We start from the raw sequence: 16,515 nt of genomic DNA on the forward strand, positions 1-16,515 counted from the left end.
ACTATTGTTATTCGTCTTTTTATTTATTAATCTTTTTATTCCGTAAGTTTTTTGGCTCTGCGTAACTTCTGCATACTTTCAGCTATTAAAGCCAATCAACTTTTAAAATGTTCGGCTCTTTCAGCTGATGATGGGACTTCTTCAATTTTTTTTCCACTATTTATACTTTTTTTAAATATTAAGCTTTGTAACACTTTTTTAACATTGAAATCAATGAGAGCATGCTTAAAATCCTTAAAATCTTCTTCCTCTGCCAAAAGTTTCAGTTCCGTCATACTTTCACCTACAGATGCCAAACAAACGTTAAAATGTTCACAAAATATTCAGCTATCTGGCTCTATCTTTTCAGTTAGATACCTTTTACAGTTTTTGTTAAAAAGCTGTTTAAGTTTAGTGATCATTTCATAAAATTTTATAAAATTTAGGGCATCCAGGCTTTTGTTGTCTGTTTTGTTTACCTGGTTACCAAAGCTTCTTATAAACAGTGATGGGTCGTGGGGGGAGGCGGCTGGAGCATCTCAGATTACAGAGCCCGGGGGAGAGCACAGACACACCACATCATGTACTGATTTATTATAGAGGTATATGATGGGGCAGTTTTGATGGGGCAAATCTGATGGGGCAGTTTTGATGGGGCAATTCTGATGGGGCAGTTTTGATGCTATTCAGCCATTCCCATGCATTTTCTCTGATTATTATTATTATTATATTTTTTTTACTTTTTTTTTTTAGCCAGCTTATATGTTCTCTGAGACACATGGACGGGGTCGGCTCCTTGCATATCTATGAGCGTATAACAGCAAAAACCTCACCGTCTGCTTTTCCAGCCTCATCCACCTCCACAGCCATGTTGGTGCCTTCTTGAAATTATCACCTACCCATATTACTATGCTTTTCCTAAATGCCACCCTCGTCCCACCATGTAGATTCATTGACAATCACGATGCCTGCCACATCCTTGACCCGAAAAAAAGAACAAAAAAAGAAAGAAAAAAGTTTGGCTCCTGGTGAATGCTCCCTCACTCTGCCTGCTCAACCATGTGTAAGTTATTATATAGGGAAGGGGAGGGGCCACCTGGTGACGTCACCTGGTGGTCATGCCCCCTTGTGACGTCATGGACCGGTGCATGCTGGCCCGGTGACATCACAAGGAAAGGACTTAATTTACTGCGTGCGATCATTTATGAAAATGAGTCACGTGACTGCGTCATCACATGCGGTAAACATTAGTGAATTGACCCCCTGTGATTAATGAGATTCACAGATGCAAATTAACAGATAGAGAAATATTTTAGGTAACAATAATAGCAGCGTCGGGGGAATACTTAAATAAGACAGGGCTTTGCAGTCTCCGACTTTTAGAGGGACCAGGACTGAGAAGGTATTTGTGACGGGGTCATCCTGGAAGCGGAGGCAGGCGGTATCCTTCACGTGACTCTGATTGAAGTAAATGTTCAGATCATTAAACTGACATTTGTGGAAGGCGGCTCTCATCTCGAAGGATTCGCAGCTCAGATCAGGAACAACCTGTGACAAAGCTTTAAATGGAACGTGGATTTATTTTATTATCTTTCAGGGCCCCCCCCCCGGTGTATATTCCACAAATAATGACAGCCAACATGAAGAATTTTAGAACTGCCCCCCCCCCTCTCTCCTAACACCTATACTTACTAACCTGTGTAAGAAAGATGTATATACGGTACTTACCTATTTCCAAGCTGCTCTAGTACGGTCACGTGACCCAGTTCCCTTGGGTCAGGCAGCAGCAGGGAAGAGAAGGAGACACTGGCAACAGATTGACTATTGAAGCCTATGGGGGGCATCACCACTGCAGGCTTTAACGGCAGTTGCCAGAACGCTCTTTCCAAACCCCTGCTCTTTCCAAACCACAGCATAATGAAAATAGGTAAGTATTTACAGTTCATCTTTCCTACACAGGTTAGCAAGCATAGAGGGGGGAGGGGGTAGCAGTTGTAAAGACTAGTTAGATGCAAGCTGAAATTCTACTTTAAGTCTACATTTATACCTTTCAAACCTCATATCAGTCCTGCAGTGAGAGCAGCACAATGTATTCCTATGGGTTAGGAGGTACTTTGGTGGGGTTTGGGGTTAAAGTCTAACTGAATTCCATGAGTTCTGATGTCTTGTGCCATATACAAACTTCAATTTTATTTCCAAAAGGCTTCTAGGAAAAAGGGATCAAAGGCTGCCCCAAAGGCTGTTTGTGCCTTATATGCCCTTCTACTCTTGCCTGGGCATCCTAAGCTTGATTGCCAGTTCCACCAGATTCCACCCTTCCTGAGCTTGACTGCCAGTCCCACCAGGTTCCATTCTACATAAGATTACCTGATAGTTCCATCAGGTGCCACCCTTCCATAGACTAACTATCAGTCTCACTAGGTTCCAACCTTCCTTAGATTAGCTACAGTCTCAACATGTCCCTCCCCTCCTTCGCTTGAGTGCTAGTCCCACCAGGTTTCACCATTTGTAAAACTGGTTACCAGTTCCACCAGGTCCAACTCCTTATCTGGTTCCTTATCTTGACCGCCAGTCCCACTAGGTTGAACTTTTTTCCTAGCTTGACTACCAGCTTCACCAGGCACCCCATTTTTGTCTAAGTTTTGTCTAAATTCTGAAAGGAAGCAGCTCCCACATCATCCCATCATGCGAGGCCGATAGGAGTTTCCCACATTATTCTGCCCAATTTTGTAAAAATTACTGCCCTGTAATGCAACCTTTAGGAAGACTGAAAAAAGATTTAGTAGATGAAGTTGATCAAAATAAAATGGTACCACATCCCAGGGTATAAACTTTTAAAGATAGGGGAAAAGGAAGGAGGGGCTGGAGGGTAACCAACCCCCAGGACTTTTAAACCGGTACCGGATAAAGAAACAAAATAATCACGTGCCAAAAAAATAAAATCAATAGAATTTTATTAAGAATACAAATACAAAAGATGCTTGCCTAAAAAAATGGAGTATGGATATATGTAACAACTACTCAAGTACAAAAAATGGTACAGATTCACAGATCCCCATACATGTTACCAAACTTGTACAAAAGTATGCTGCATTTCTCTCTACATGTTTCGCTCTCTTGAGCTTCCTCAGGATGTTGCAGCATATACAGTTACAGAGAAGACCTGTGGGTCAAAAATCCATGCTTAGTACACAATTGATCAAGGAATGACTTTTTGTGTGGAAAACGTCACACACGTACGAATGCGCCAAACGATTTTGACTGTAGAGGGCAGTATGCCTCAAGAATGATCAAAATGATGTCAGATGCTGAGTGTGATTGAATCCTCTAGATAGATAATTAGCCTTTCCGCGAGAAAAATGAGGAATTGACGGTGAAGGATCCCCTTTTGGAGCAGTCTGGATGAATCATCACAGTCTTCCTCATTTTTCTCGCGGAAAGGCTAATTATGTATCTAGAGGATTCAATCACACTCAGCATCTGACATCATTTTGATCATTCTTGAGGCATACTGCCCTCTACAGTCAAAATTTGGCCCAATGAATGTCTACACTTCTGACACCTTTCAGACTGCCGGGGGATATTGAGTTTTCTCGTTTGGCGCATTCATATGTGTGTGACTTTTTCCACACAAAAAGTCATTCCTTGATCAATTGTGTACTAAGCATGGATTTATGACCCACAGGTCTTCTCTGTAACTGTATATGCTGCAACATCCTGAGGAAGCTCAAGAGAGCGAAACATGTAGAGAGAAATGCAGCATACTTTTGTACAAGTTTGGTAACATGTATGGGGATCTGTGAATCTGTAGCATTTTTTGTACTTGAGTAGTTGTTACATATATCCATACTCCATTTTTTTAGGCAAGCATCTTTTGTATTTGTATTCTTAATAAAATTCTATTGATTTTATTTTTTTGGCACGTGATTATTGTGTTTCTTAATCCGGTACTGGTTTAAAAGTCCCGGGGGTTGGTTACCCTCCAGTCCCTCCTTCGTTTTCCCCTATCTTTAAAACTTTATGAAGACTGGTTTAGAAATTCAGAGGTTTGAAAATATTTTAACATTTTGGTCAAACTACAACCAATTGAACATATTAGAAGTTCTCTCATCTCTACTCCACAGTGGTATAACGAACAGCAATAAAAACCCAACTGATATTTTTAATATTCTTGAGTCTATCTAAAGCTGGGGTTAAACTTGAAATGGTTTATTAACGCTAGAGGACTTCAACTATGAAATATTTAGAAAAATTGGGGTAACTCTTCAAATTCTTGCATACATACCGGTGACTTTATACGGATCTTTGCAAAAACATCCATATTGTTGGTTCCTCAGCTGCCATTCCTCGTCTGCTTTACATATATGTGTTGAAGCATCTAAAGAGAGCAGAGGATACTGATCAGATAATATTAGAAGTACTGAGAAACATGGAATGTATCATAGGATGAGTGAATTGGTTTTGGGTCCCAATGAATCTGCAAATTGGGAATTAAAAAAAAAAAATTCCGTGTAAATGCAAACTCATTCATCTAGTCTGCAGAGAAATGTACAAATGTGATTTCCCATTACCTTCTACCAAACCAAAAAAAAAAGGATAAAAGAACCGTTCTCCTCCATTGGTCATCATTATCATGGGTTAGCAGAAAATGTCTTCCAAACTTGATTTTATTACAAAAAACTGATTATATCTTCAATAGAATTTCATTGAAATTAGCCTTTCATTTTGTATGGCATGATGACAAGGCGCAGTAGAGCTAGATTTATATTCACCATGCCAATGGCTGCTGATGCAGGATGCATGACTTGTATTGGCACTATTCGAGGAAGTGACAAAAAAAGGTGCGTTGTGAGGATGCATGCATCAGCGACACTGTTTCTGCTGGAGCACACAATGCATGGCATTATGTATAGGGCACAAGGTGATCACTGTTTCAAGATGCTAACCCTGTGAGGACACAGCAGGCACAGGAGGAGAAGGAGTATGAATCCTGTGGGAACATTGGGGCTGAAGATGAGTTTGATGCCTCCCAAATCACAAGAGTAGTAGGTGGTTGGGGGTAGGTAACTAAGGATAGTGTCAACCTCAATATCCTTGAGGGCTTTGGTTATTCTCCTACCCCACCAAATAAAATGCAAAATACTAATCACAACATACAACACCATCCACAATATTGCCTCCAGCTACATCACCAACCTCATCTGCAGATATCGCCCAAATCATCCTCTCCGCTCCCCCAAGACCTCCTGCTCTCTAGCTCACTTGTTACTTCATCCCATACTTGGAAATCGCTGTCCCAGTATGTTCAGTCAGCCCCTAACCTGTCCACCTTTAGGCGATCCCTGAAAATTTATTCAGGGAAGCCTATCTCACCTCCACCTAAGAACCGTACCCAAGCCATCCCCATCAGATCACCCCCCCACAGCAATTACCTTTTTAACCACATCCCCCTCCCTAGATTGTAAGCTCCATGACCAGTAGACATGTGCAAAAGGAAAAAATTTGTTTAGTTTCGTTTCGTTTTAATTCGTTAATTCATTAATTTTGTTTAGTTATATTCGTTAACTTCCTTAAATTCGTTTTTGGATTTCGTTTAGTTTTCTACCAAATTCGAAAAATCGGCCACATTCGAAAATATTTCAACGAAATTCGAAAATATTTCTACCGGATTCAAAATGATTTTAACATGATTCAACATTATTTCAACCGCATTCGAAAATATTTTGTGACCTGACTTTAGGGCCATGTATCTCGGGGTAAATTGGTGCTAGAAACTTTGGAAATGTTGTAGTGCTAGTACTATTTTGTTTGCCTACCAAATTTGGGGTTTCTAGCTATAAGTGACCCCGAGATATGTGGCCCCAAAATCGGGTCGCAAAATGTTATTAGTTATTAGAGCAGAGAATGACATTTTGCGACCCGATTTTGGGGCCACATATCTCGGGGGCACTTATAGCTAGAAACCCAAAATTTGCTATGCAAACACAATAATACTAGCACTACAACATATCCAAATTTGAAGTGTCTAGCACCAAGTGACCCCGAGATACATGGCCCTAAAGTCGGGTCACAAAATATTTTCGAATGCGCTTGAAATAATGTCGAATCATGTTGAAATAATTTCGAATGCGGTTGAAATAATTTCGAATCATGTTGAAATAATTTCGAATGCGGTTGAAATTATTTCGAATCATGTCGAATTCATTCGAATTCATTCATTATATTTCTTTGGTATTCGTTGTAATTTGTTATTTTTTTATTCGGACATTCGGATGCATCCGAATGTCCGAAAGATGCAAAATTTGGCCGAATTTCGATTCGTTACAAAACGAATTGCACAAGCCTAATGACTAGGTCCCTCCTATTCCTTCTGTATTGAACTGTATTGTAATTGTACTGTCTCCCCTACATTGTAAAGTGATGTGTAAACTGTTGACGCTATATAAATCCTATATGATTATAAAGATAATATTTACCCCTCTAGTAATTTGAGGATAATGGGTTTCTCCACACCCTGGAATTTGTGTCATTAAGGAGAGGGACAATTAGGGCCAGTTTAGACTTCAAAACAAGGTTTCGGACGCGCTTTATTAAAGCTCTCTGAATGCTCGTCAAAGTTCCTCTCGCTGGATAAAATGGTTAGCTTGCAGTTCTGTTTACACCTTACTTTTGCTTGGTGTTTCAATGAGGCTTTGATGGAGCTTCCATGAACCTTTGGTGGGGGCTTTGGTGGGGCTTCAGTGGAGCTTCAGTGTTTCTTCCAGCGAGCTTTGCCATAGACTTCTATGGAGGCTTTGAAGACACTTTGAAGCACAACTAAAGCAACATGGGGTATACTTTTTGACGCAAAGCAAGGTGTAAACAGGACTGTAAGTTGACCGTTTTTTTTAGTGACAGGAGCTTTGACTGGCATTCAGAGAGCTTTCACAAAGCATATCTGATGCCTTGTTTTGGAGCAAATGTAAACTAGCCATTAATGTATGCTGAAGCCAAAGCAAGTGTAATGCCGCATACACACGACCAGACTTTCCGGCAGACTAGGTCCGAAGGGATTAGCCTGTCGGACAATCCGATCATGTGTGGGCTAGTCTGATCGTTTTTTGGAAAAAACTATCAGACGGACCTAGAAATAGAACATGTTTCAAATCTATCCGACGGACTCAATTCCAACGGACTAAAATTGGGAAAACCGTTCATCTGAATGCTGGTCCGACGGACCAAATACGATGCAAGGGAAGCTATTGGCTACTGGATATTGAACTTCCTTGTTTAATCCCATCTTACGTCATCACATTCAAAACAAACGGACTTTCGAATGGACTTAGTCTGTTCGTGTGTGGCCAATTCCATTTTTTCGGAAAGTCAGTCGAAACTCCCCCGAAAGTCTGTTGGGAAGACCATCGGACCTAGTCGGCCAGAAAGTCCAGTCGTGTGTATGCGGCATTAATAAGCCCTTACTGGTTGGAAATCAATATTACAAGAGGAAAGTCTCAACCAGAGCTTTTTGTTACCTATCGGCAGCAGCTGAATCACATGGTGGCCGATTATCTGAGAATAGGAGCGTATGAACCAGCTATGAATCAAATTACCGGAATTCTGGTAACTCATTATCTCCCTAAGGTGCACAAGAACCCCCTAAATCCACCAGGTCAACCTATAAGTAGTTCACTTCTAGAATCAGGAGCTATATAGATAATTTCTTACAGCCTCTCATTTCTAAAACTCCCTCTTTCCTGAAAGACAGCACACAGGTCATTAATATTCTGACGCAAATCACTTGGAAGGAGGGATACATAATGGCCACTGCAGATGTGTCTTCTTTGTATACCATTCTCCCATTGCCAAGGTAGAGAAGCTGTGAAGTGCTACCTAGAAAGAGATTCTGGCATTCACTTGTCACAGCAACAATTTTTTCTCCAACTCCTCGACTTTGTGATGAGCCACAACTATTTTTGGTTCAATGGCTCTTATTATCTGCAAAGTCGTGGAGTGGTAATGGGTGCCAAGTTTGCGCCAAGTATGGCCAACTTGTTCAAGGCCAAGTGGGAGGAGGATGTCATCTATGGTCAACAGAGCACCGGATTGGCCTTCTGGAGATGATATATAGATTACGTCCTCCTCCTTTGGGAGGGCCTCTTTGGATCTGTTCATTGAAGAGCTAATTATCAATGATCAGTGCATTGTTCCCTGATGACGTTCCATATTGGACGAAACGCTGTGTAGGGTGGAGCCCAGAGATCTGACATTATGATGCTATACGCGATGACCGCAGCCATCTTGTTGGTTGGAAACAATTGAATCCTAGGAACGATATTAGCCCCCGACATGCTCGTTTTTAACTCACGAAATGTGAGTATTTTGAATGCTTTTTATGGAATATATTTGCCCTGATTCAACCAGGGCAAAAAATGAGCTGTTTTCTTTCTATTAAAAATATGAACCTGTGGATCCATCACATGTTGAGACTGTACGAAATCCAGCTATCTGCTACCTGAGTAGAGTAGTGATATTATGGATACATCATGCCTATCTTACCACCTATAATCTAGTGGTCCACTGTTTGCGGTAAGAGGCCTGGTATGTTGGTGTTCAGTGGAGGATATTTTAATTCACCTTGGTTTGTCCTGTATAGACCATAGGTGATACCAGTTTTTGTGATCATGGACTCTTTAAGCTAAATCACAGTGGACTCTTTATTTGCATATTTTTATGCCTTCCTATAATCAGACCCACTGACATTCTTGTTGTTACTTGCATGGCTGGCTTGGATGTCTGAAATTTGGGACTGGGTATTGAGGATCAAAGAAAATATCATATTCACTGTAGGCCCTCCTCTTCTCTCACTGTAAACCTATTGTCATGGTTATGCAATAGAGTTGGTCTGCTTACCTGTTTCCATGTGTTCATCTCTAGAGACCAGCTGACCCTCACTTCACAGCTTTTGTAATCCATCCTCTGGCATGACTCCACCTTAGCTCCTATCAGAGAACTCTATATTAACCTGTGCACTGCAAGCCAACCCTGCTGATCAACCTTTGTGTGTTAGCTTCCTGTTACCTGCCGTGTGCTCTTCTGTTGTTTTCCATCACCGACTTTGGCGTGTCCTTGACTATCCCTGTTTGCTTGTGATCCTGACCTTTTGGCGTGTCCCTGACTATTCCTGTCTGCTTGTGGCCCCGACCTTGGCTTTGTCCCTCACTATCTCTATCCTCCTGTTGCCTACTGTGGGTGTGAGCTGGGGGACCCTGGGGGTCGCGACCTGGAGCCAGTTGCAGCCAAGTCCATCCTCACCACTAGAGGCGCTGGTGAACACCTGCTGGCTCTTAGACTCCGCGCCCCAGGGAATCTTACGCTCTAACCTCAGTGGGATCTGTCTCCCATCTGCAGCAGTCAGCCGTAGGGTCCACAACCTTGCGGTGCACTCCTGATCCCTACGGTGTACATCTGTCACCTCACCTCAAGGTGACCTGACACCTATCCTTACCTCCAGTACCCTAATCTTGCATGAACGTGTCATCTACTCTTGGTTGTGGTTTGCTCCGGCGATCCTGAAAACTGCAACCTGAGTGCCACTTGCAGCGCAACATCTCCACCACTAGGAGCTCTGGTAAAGACCAGGAGGCATTTTAGACCCTGCAAGTTGGTCCTTTTTAGAGCTCTCACCTCCGCTAAGCAAGTGGCCAAGACAAGATCTCTGCCCACTCTGTAGCTTTTTCCACCCTCAACTCAGCTGCTGCCTAGGTTTTGGCCAGCCGCCCCCCCTCCCCCCAGTGGGAGCGCATTCATAGGTTGTGACTCATTCAATGATTCAATCACCATTGTGATCTGATAGAAGAATAAAACACTTACTGGGAGTGGTGACTGTCAGTGGATCTGGAAAATAGAATAAATGATATGAAATTAACACAAATTATCAGACATGTTGACATGCTTCATTACTACGTGTTTGTCCAGCTTAGACGTCTGAAATTTGGGGGCTGTGTATTTGGTATTTTGATATTCATTGTAGGCCCTCATTGTCCTCCAACTATAACCCATCCCTAACAATTATCATTCACCTGGCCTGTCAAAGCAACCTGGGTTTGGGGGTTTTACGAGGTCTCTGCAAGGTGCATGAGGCTTCATACAGATATAGAACACACTTTTACTAAAGCAGCCCATACATTATTCATTTTTTTTTGTTTAACCAATGGGTTGAACAAAAAAAAGGACCCGATTACCCCATCTACACATTGGAGGTGGATGAGGGAATCCTTCCTGCTGATCTTTTGTATTTTGACAACAGGAAGCCCTTGTACACACGGTCGGACATTCCGACAACAAAATCCGTCGGATTTTGTCCGAAACTGTTGCATACACACAGTCGGACAAAGTTGTCAGAAAATCCGATCGTACTTAACATGAAGACGTTATTTCGTTATGACAGGACTACGTTCAGGCTAGTAGCCAATAGCTTTGGTCTAGGAATTTGATCTGAGCATGTGTGGCACTTTGTCCGACCAGAATTCTCTACACATGATCGAACAAAGTCATGTCGTCGGAAAATTTTATAGCCCAGCTGGAAAACTCGGTCCGTCGGATACTCCGACGGAAACAGTCCGATGGAACCACACACTGTCGGATTATCCGACAACGCGGTCCTATCGGACATTGTCCATCGGAATGTCCGACCATGTGTACAAGGGCGAACGCCTGCAGGTATCATCATCATTACCATATATAATGTTAAACAAGGGAGGGCAACCAATCAATGATTAGGGATGAGCCGAACTCCCCCCCTCCCCGGTTCAGTTTACATCAGAACATGCAAACCATTTGTGTGAACACTGTTAAAGTCTATGGGACACGGAAAAATCAGAAGTTCTAATTTTAAAGGCTGATATGCATTTTTTGCCATAAAAAGTGTTTGGGGACCACTGAAAAGAACAGCCCCCCCCCCCCCCAGTCCATTATCAGTCCCTTCAGGTCTGGTATGGATATTAAGGGAAACTCCACGTCAACATTTAAAAAAAAAATGGCCTGGGGGGCCTCCCAAAATCCATACCAGGCCCTTCAGGTGTCTGTTCATTGTCTGGTTTGGATGTCTGAGATTTGGGGCTGGGTATTTAGGGATCAAAGAAAATGTAATATTCCCTGCAGGACCTCCTGGCCTCCAACTGTTAACCTTTCCTTATCTCCAGCACCCCAGTGCTGCAAAAAAGTGCCATCTACTGGCTCTACTGTGGCATTGTTAGGCCTGGGTATTTTGGGTTGGAGCAAATGTGATACTTTCTGTAGGTCCCTTCATGGTCCCTCAACTTTACATATTCCAAACAATTATCATTCACCTATTGCTAGGGCCGTCTTTTTAGTTGATTGGACCCTGGGAAAAACTTTTCTTGCCCCACCCCCATGCAGTTTCGCTCTCCACCTGCTCTGAGACATACAATAAATAGCAGCTAGACTCAAAATCAGTTTACTGACTCAGATCAGGCAGCGATTGCGATTGGTTGCCAGAGGTAACAGTGTATCATTACCGCTCACTGACTGGTTGTTAGAGGTTACAGCACACATTACAGCTCACTGATTGGTTGCTAGAGGTCACAGCACATGATTTCTGCTTGTTGATTGGTTGCTACAGATTACTGTGGATATGACCTCGTGGGGGGCATGATACACATATAAATGCCGCTGGCGGCTGCTATTTACATATAAATGCCACCTTTACATATGAATTCCACCGCTATTTGCATATGAATACCAGTAATTTACATGTAAACACAGGGTCTGCAGGTGAGTCATCTGTACACAACAATAGGGTAGAGCAGGGCGGCATTAGTAGCAGCACTTCACACTGAGATATTGGGACACAGCACAGGACTAAAACCTCAAGGGGCGAGGGAATTTAAAGCAGGATAGTTGGCAAGTATGAGGCAGCTGCTTTGGACCCCACAACAATGACAGGGCCCAGGGCAGCTTCCCCTTTTGCCCTGCCTTAAAAACAGCCCTGGCTATTGCAGAAGCCAATGGTTGGGGGCTTGATGAGTCTCTGCAATATAAGTGAGCCTTCATACAGCACACTTTCCCCTAGAATACTCCTTTCAGGAAACTTCTCTAGATGTGTATTGAGGGACAAAATAGGAAACAATTGTACAGAATCACCATATATAATGTACAACAAGAGCAACCAATCAATGATCTGATCATCACATTATATTGTAGAAGTATAAAATAATCCACAGGACTCCCACCATTGTGATCTGATAGAAGAATAAAACACTTATTGGGAAATGGTGACGGGGAAAGGTTTCTGGAAAATATAATAAATAAAAAAGGAAAAAAAAAGAAATAAGAACAAAATCTTAAAAAAATGTAACAAAAAAAGTATATTAAATATAAATTATTTAATAAAAAAATATCTATATTTTTTAAATTCTCTGACTTTTTGTTTATAGTGTAAAAAAAAAAAAAACGCAGAGGCGATCAAATACCACCAAAAGGAATCTCTATTTGTGAGAAAAAAAAGGACGCCAAATTTATTTATGTACAGCGTCGCACAACTACGCAATTGTCAGTTAAATTAACGTTGTGCCGTATCGCAAATAAATGTCCTGGTAATGAAGGGGGGGGGGGGGGTAAAACCTTCTGGAGCTGAAGTGGTTAAGCTTGTGCAAATAATATGATGTTATTATGAATACATTTACATATACTGATCTATATACTGTATGTGTAGGAACATGCGTGTGTGTTGATAAGATTATATCACTTTCACTGGTACAGTATATCTAACAATCATTAGAAATCCATCTGTCCGTCTTTGTGGAGTCCCTTAAATTCTAGACCCAAGGCAGACATGGACCCCGACCTCTGCCCAAAACTGACATTACCCCTCCCCCACCCCTCCATCATTCAGCTGTCCTTCACTGGAGCCTACCCCGTCCACTGAAGTTCTGCCATTTAACAGTAGAATGACGAGGGGCCGTGACTTAGTATCCAATCAAGGAGCATTCATCTTCAAATCGATCGTTTCCATTTTGCTGGGATTTCATCATTCATCAATGAGTTGGAGTGAATAGGAAAGGAAAAATTAAGGTTATTTTTTTTAACAACTTCAGCCCCGGACTATTTTGCTGGCTTAAGACCAGACCACTTTTTGAGGTTCGGCACTGTGTCGCTTTAACTGACAATTGCGCGGTCGTGCGACGTGGCTCCCAAACAAAATTGACGTCCTTTTTTTCACACAAATAGAGCTTTCTTTTGGTGGAATCTAAACACCTCTGCGATTTTTATTTTTTGCGTACATCGGCGTGCGCCTATCGGGAAGTGGTTAAGGGAATTATTAGTCTTTAAGTGGTTGTAAACCCTTTACAACCACTTTAACCTACAGATAAGCCTAGATTAAGGTCTAGATTGAGGCTTACCTGTAGGTGCTTAAAATATCTCCCAGACCTGCACGGTCTAGGAGATATTTGCGAATCGCCGTATGGCGATTTCTTCCGCGCATACGTCAGAGTTAGAAAGGGCGTGCTGCGCCGTTTCTAACTCGGGTCATTAAAGGCAGCTCCCGCACATGTGCATGAGTGACGTCACACGACTCCGGCTAGTCACAGAGCCGGAGTTTGCGGCCCCCGGAAGGAAGAGGGGTGAAGAATGGACGCTCACTACTAGCGAGGAAGAGGAAGACATCGCAAGCTTCTCCTGCAGGTAAGTGACACATAATGGGCTACTGTGCCATGCGATGTGGTGCGATGCATAGTAGCCCATTATGCTTTACCTTTGCAGGCTAACAAAGAGGAAGTAACACCCATCAGGGTTTACTTCCTCTTTAAAGAGTTTTTGAAGGTTAACCACTTGTCAGTTAAAGCGGCGCAGTGCCAAATCGCAAAAATGGCCTGGTCATTAAGGGGGAAAATCTTCCGGGGCTGAAGTGGTTAAAAGGTAACTCGGGAAATAGGGAAGAAGGGAACACCCACAATGCCACATCCATAATATATTAAGGGAAAACAAAGAATACCTATATCTATTTGGTGTCTTCTTTGTTTTCCCTTAAAGGGTAACTCCTTTCACCTCTCCTGTTCTTGACCAAAAACTAAAAAAAATACAAATTTGGTGAAATTTTGCCAACAGTCTAATCAATTTAATAATAATCACTGCACTTGCACCTAGCCAAAAAATGAGTTTCTGTGTAAACCTGGACCTAGGATCCAAGGGACAGATATAAAGGTGAGGCAGATGGAGACATCACAGAAAAGTTTTGGGTTCCCCACTCTAAATGTTGTCTCGGTTACATACTTGGTTCTTGGCCGGCTGTGAAGGGCACCACCGATGTGCTGGACAAAATCATCAAGATCACGAGGGGCTTAGACATGGTGGTTCTTTTTCCACAGGTTCAGACCCAGCAGTCTTCCCTTATCTGAGCCACCAGAGATACAATGGCTTCACCTCACTCCTTTATTGTAAAATATATCCTTTTAGAAGGAAGTAGACAATCAGAGGGTCACCAAGTTTACAGACACACCTACATTCCACTACCTATCCTTTATTTTCATGTAATCTGAATGTTTTTATTGCCCAACGTGATCCTCTCAGTGCATGAACGTGTCGCCTTCCATCATGTGTTTAGAACCTCTGGTTATCCATTGAAGGTTTAGAGCTGTTTAGTAGGAGTTTATAGATGTTAAATTATCTTCTAGGTGTCATTTAATGATATGTTTACTGTAGATGGCCGCAATGAGAAGACCGGCTGTGACTTCTATAAAGACAGTGCTGGAAAAAACCAACATGGTTCTACTCTTTTTTTTTTTTTAAGATGCAGCAAGAAGGTTTGTTCAGCATTCCATGATTACACAATAACATGAAGCTGAGATGAAAAACCTGTTTAGCTGAACCTCTGAACCTCTACGTTCATCTCAAGACAAAGTATTCAATAGTACATACCGGGGGCCACGCCTGTTATAAATGATGCATTCCCTCCCATTACCGATGTCCCTGGCCTCTTGCTCTTCCTCCATCTTGGCATTTGTAGGAATGGCTGAACATTACAATGCACAATCCCGTAGCAGCCACTTGGGGGGTCATTCATACTCCACGTGTGTTCAGTGTGCCCCCCCCCCCCCGTCCTGGAAATTTTGGCCGTATGCAGGGCACACAGCCAAATCTCCTGTTTCCCATAATAACATTTCCGTCTTAATGATATAAAACTTTAGCTTACCTTCCAACCCACTCATCCCAATGAACAGACATGACCATCCTTCTTACGTTCTCAGTTCCATCAGCCTGACTCCCTTCACACCAGCCAGCATTGGCCTTTTATTATCACAAAAGCTTTCAGAAACAGGAAGTGCAGATTCTAGCCAATCACTTCGTACATGGGAAGTGACATCACAGAAAATGACACACATTAAAGGTGAGGGCACTCACAAGAGGAAGTGCACACGCCCCCTTTTAGTCAGCATGCAGCCCAGCCAATACTGTTTCAAAGTAAACAGTATGGAGTGAGCTCATTCTACTGGTTCTTAAAGCGGTTCTTCACCCTAAAGGGGAAGTTCCGCTAATCAGATCCCTCCCCCCCTCCGGTTCCCCAATCGGCACCTTTCAGGGGGGAGGGGGGTGCAGTTACCTGGATAATCCAGGTATCTGCACCCACTTCTGTGCAGACCGCCGCAGACCCCCGCAGACGCTCTGTGTTCTGGGAAACACACAGTTCCCAGAGACACAGCGGGGGACCATAAGAGACGCGCAGCGCGACTCGCGCATGCGCAGTAGGGAACCAAGCAGTGAAGCTGTAACGCTTCACTTCCCGATTCCCTGACAGAGGATGGCGGTGGGGGCAGCAGCGAGACGAGCGATCGCTCGTCATCTGCCGCCGACATCGCTGGACCCTGGGACAGGTAAGTGTGATTTTATTAAAAGTCAGCAGCTGCAATATTAGTAGCTGCTGGCTTTTAATATTTTTTTTTTTAGGTGCAGAACCGCTTTAAAGGCTTGAGACAATCTGCAGGGACATTGCTACTGGTGTTGTCACTATACGGTACGAGTATATTAACAAGGCAGATTCCAATGTCCTCTTATTAAAGCAGATATGTATCCAAAAGGGATAACGTAGCCACACAGAGATAAAATAATATGTTTATCTCGTTATGTGGACTTCGCTTCTCTAATGTGCATAGTCATTTGAAGCGCATTGCGCTTGGTACCTACAAACCAACAAACATCCACAGACACCGAGAACACATCTCAAATCCCATGAGAAGGTTTTCATAATGGCCGTTTTTACCACTGGTCTCGATTTGACCCAAGTGCGCTCTGTTAGAGCGCTCCTCGATTAAACCAGACACAGAGGCCGCGTACACACGCGGGGACTGTTCGCTGAAACTTTGTTCGTCAAACAGTTGCCGCAACAGTCCGCTCAAAATTTGCATGAGCGGACTTGCCCACACACGGCACTTTTTGAGCGGACTGTTTCAGCGAACTGTTTGCCAAACAGTTCGCTCAACTTTTGAAATGAACGGACTCGCCCACGTAAGGCGGAGGCAAGTCCGCCCATTTCGAGCGCGT

General features: G+C 42.9%; 1 protein-coding gene across 2 annotated transcripts; it reads right to left on the bottom strand.

Annotated features, from left to right (window-relative positions):
- Window positions 1-23: 23 nt before the first annotated feature.
- On the bottom strand, window positions 24-14,399 carry LOC144000329 (uromodulin-like). 2 transcript variants are annotated; one of them, XM_077494068.1, is made up of 4 exons: window positions 14,251-14,399; window positions 9,829-9,852; window positions 4,265-4,357; window positions 24-1,437 (listed from the first exon to the last, which is right to left on the bottom strand). In XM_077494068.1, the coding sequence occupies exons 1-4, from the start codon at window positions 14,324-14,326 to the stop codon at window positions 1,397-1,399; spliced, it is 234 nt and encodes a 77-aa protein (XP_077350194.1). In that variant the 5' UTR covers window positions 14,327-14,399; the 3' UTR covers window positions 24-1,396. The 2 variants fall into 2 exon arrangements, with proteins under 2 accessions (XP_077350194.1, XP_077350193.1); XM_077494067.1 differs by having other exon boundaries at window positions 24-1,538.
- Window positions 14,400-16,515: the final 2,116 nt, after the last annotated feature.

Source organism: Lithobates pipiens, unplaced genomic scaffold, assembly GCF_037356315.1.
Source record: "Lithobates pipiens isolate NorthernLeopardFrog02 unplaced genomic scaffold, aLitPip1_a1.2 Scaffold_22, whole genome shotgun sequence".
Taxonomy (NCBI): Eukaryota; Metazoa; Chordata; class Amphibia; order Anura; family Ranidae; genus Lithobates; species Lithobates pipiens.